The sequence below is a fragment of the Hylaeus volcanicus genome, unplaced genomic scaffold (assembly GCF_026283585.1).
Source record: "Hylaeus volcanicus isolate JK05 unplaced genomic scaffold, UHH_iyHylVolc1.0_haploid 8245, whole genome shotgun sequence".
Classification (NCBI taxonomy): Eukaryota; Metazoa; Arthropoda; class Insecta; order Hymenoptera; family Colletidae; genus Hylaeus; species Hylaeus volcanicus.
The window spans coordinates 1-2,954 of NW_026531890.1; the positions used below are offsets into that span (position 1 = coordinate 1).

Below are 2,954 nucleotides of genomic sequence, written 5' to 3' on the forward strand. Positions count from 1 at the left end.
CAACAAAGACACCGGGTGGGAGGAGCCCGCGCAACACCGAGTCGTACCCAAAGTTCCATAACAGGGGTCCTAAAACGGAACCCTGGGGCACGCCTCGCCAGGACGGCTGCCGCCTCGTGGGAGATCGTGCGGTACCCGTGCGCGATCCTGATGGCCATATGCCGCTGCACGCGGCGCAGCAGGTGCCGCCCACGACGGCAGGCCACCAGGTCGCGCGCCCATACGGGTGACCCGTATAGGGCCATGGATCGCACGACCCCCAGGTAGAGGCGGCGGACCCTCTCTTCCGGCCCCCCGAGATTGGGCAGGAGACGACCCAACAGGGTCGTCACCGCCTCAATTCGGGGGACCAGGCGGTCGAAATGCCCCTCCCAGCGCCACCGGCCGTCCAGGTCGAGGCCCAGATACTTCATCCGGCCCTCGACCCGGACAGCCGCATCACCCACGCGGATCCAGGTCTGGGGGACCCGTCGCGTCAGAGGTAGCCCATGAAACATGACTACCTCCGTCTTTTGCGGCGAGATCCGAAGCCCCAGAGCCTGGATCCTCGCGACCACGATCGCGGACGCTCGTTCCGCCAGATTGTGGACCCTGGTCCCATCCCGACCGACCGCGATGATCAATGTGTCGTCTGCGTAGCAGACCACAAAGACACCGGGTGGGAGGAGCCCGCGCAACACCGAGTCGTACCCAAAGTTCCATAACAGGGGTCCTAAAACGGACCCCTGGGGCACGCCACGGCTGACCCTCCGACGCATCGGCACCCCGCCTCTGCCAGGGTACTCGATCCACCTGTCCGACAGGTAGTCGGCTAACACGACCCGTAGATATGGAGGCACTCCGTGTTCTCGGAGCGCCTCCCGGATCGTGCCCCAGGGCAGGGTGTTAAATGCGTTGGCGATGTCGAGACTAACCGCCATCCTTGTCCAGAGTCCCGAGGAGCTCTCCGCAGGCGCTCGCCTTGGCCCTCCTGATGGCGCGCTGGAGGTCCACCGTGTCCTCTCGGTAGACCTCAAACAGCGCCACCTCCCTCGCCGGATCGCGGTTCCGTCTCCGGCGGGCCCTCGTGAAGCGACGTCGCGCCGCGCTGCATGTAGCACGCAACGCGGCAATCTCGTCGCTCCACCAGTATGCGGCCCGCCTCGGTAGCTTCTTGGCTCGGGGCATGGCGGCTTCGCACGCTGCCGTCATTGACTCCCGAAACCAGTCAGCTTCCCGATCGACGTCCGCGACCGGTCCAGCCGGGGCATCCGGCCAGGACGCGACGAGGGCGGCCGCCATCAGGGCGTCCTTCTCCAAGCGCTTCAGCGCCCATCTGCGCGGCGGTCGGCCCGGCGTGGGTCCGCGAGCGGGATGGTACTGAGGGGCAGCGGAGACATCCATAAAGATGTAGGGGTGGTCACTAAGGGACTCCACCTCCTCCACTACCCTCCACCCCGACACGAGACGCGAGGCGGCAGGCGTCGCCCACGACAAGTCGACGATTGACTCGCCCTGCCACCGCACGCACGTGTTCACGGACCCCCGGTTAAGCAGCCGGAGGTCCGCGCTCGCCGCCCACTCCAGCACCGCCCGACCCCTCGCGTCCGTTGCCGGGCCACCCCACGCCATGGACTTGGCGTTGAAGTCGCCCAGCACGTGCGTTCGGGCTACTGGAGAGCGGGACAATGCGTCCCGGATCCCGTCCAGCAGCCACTCGAACGCCGCGAGGGGGGCACTCGGAGGGGCGTATGTCACGTCTTGTTTCAGATCAAAATGCCGCAGAACGACGACAGGAAGACGCGAAAAAGCGGGTTCGTCAACTGTTTAGAGGCCTGGCGGACGAATACACGTCCCTACAAGCGTAGCAGTCGATATTGGAAGTTTAAGGGCAATAATAATAATGACGATTTATTTGTAATTATTTATTATAAAAATAAAGATTCTCACACCACTCGTATATGGGCGCTGGTATCGAATTATTTAAAATGTCCCCGTAATTGTTAACATATGTCCTCAAAAGATATCCCGGAATTTCGAAATGGTCATTTACCTTGGGAGCCGTGGTTGTACCGATGGTTTCCAAATAAGAGTCCTCGTCGCCGTCCTCAGTCAAGTCTATGACCGGAATCTCGTCGAAGTTTGACGGATCGTCGAGAATAAACGTAGACGCCTCTGAATCGGCAGGCGATAACGGTCGGTTAACCGCGATTCTGGGGTTAGACGAGTGAACGGGAGGTTCCCGATATAGGGTGAGCGCGACTCGTGATGTTTCGACGCGAGAAGTTAAGTCGTCGTATAATTTTTGTAGATATTTCGCGAGTTCTTTCTTGTGATGTTTCTTGACTCCTCCGCGACGACACCTCCTGTTTGCACGACGCGTGCGGGACCGTGGAAGATTCTGCTTATTGTTCTATTAGAAATGATTCGAAATATATATTATGGAGTAAGAATAGTTATAATCGGACGGGATTGGCATTAAACACAACAAGGCCGAGTGCTAAATAGCAACCCAAGCTATGAAGCGAAAATGGAAAGCCCGTGAATGACGCTAGAAAATGAATATCACAAGATCTATACCTCCGCTTCCATACCGAGTGCTGTCAAGCGACCCTGGTGAAAGAAGGAGAATTCCAAATCCTGAGATTTCGTTCGAGATATCAAATGTCGTTCCTCTGAGTCTTCGCTCCTTGGTGAGAGCGCGACTACGCAGGAATCGAATGCTACCGTAATCAAGAAGTAATTTAAATTAGTCTAAAGCAGATCTGGGTCTGGAGGATCGTTAATAATAAAACGCGCACAATAGTAATGTAACAAACAAGAAAACACATTATTTAATCGTTAAACAAACTAATAAAGGAGCGTACGATGCGCAAGAATTATGACAGTTAAAGTAATAGTAATTAGACGTACGTTGCGTCGGAACGTTGAACAATAACGATTCACAATGAATTATAACGCGTGTGTGCGTACTG

The 2,954-nt window shown here is 57.0% G+C and overlaps 1 protein-coding gene across 1 annotated transcript; it reads right to left on the reverse strand.

Moving 5' to 3' along the window:
- Positions 1-909: 909 nt before the first annotated feature.
- LOC128882262 (uncharacterized) lies at positions 910-1,611 on the reverse strand. Its single transcript, XM_054133846.1, has one exon. The coding sequence runs from the start codon at positions 1,609-1,611 to the stop codon at positions 910-912; it is 702 nt and encodes a 233-aa protein (XP_053989821.1).
- Positions 1,612-2,954: the final 1,343 nt, after the last annotated feature.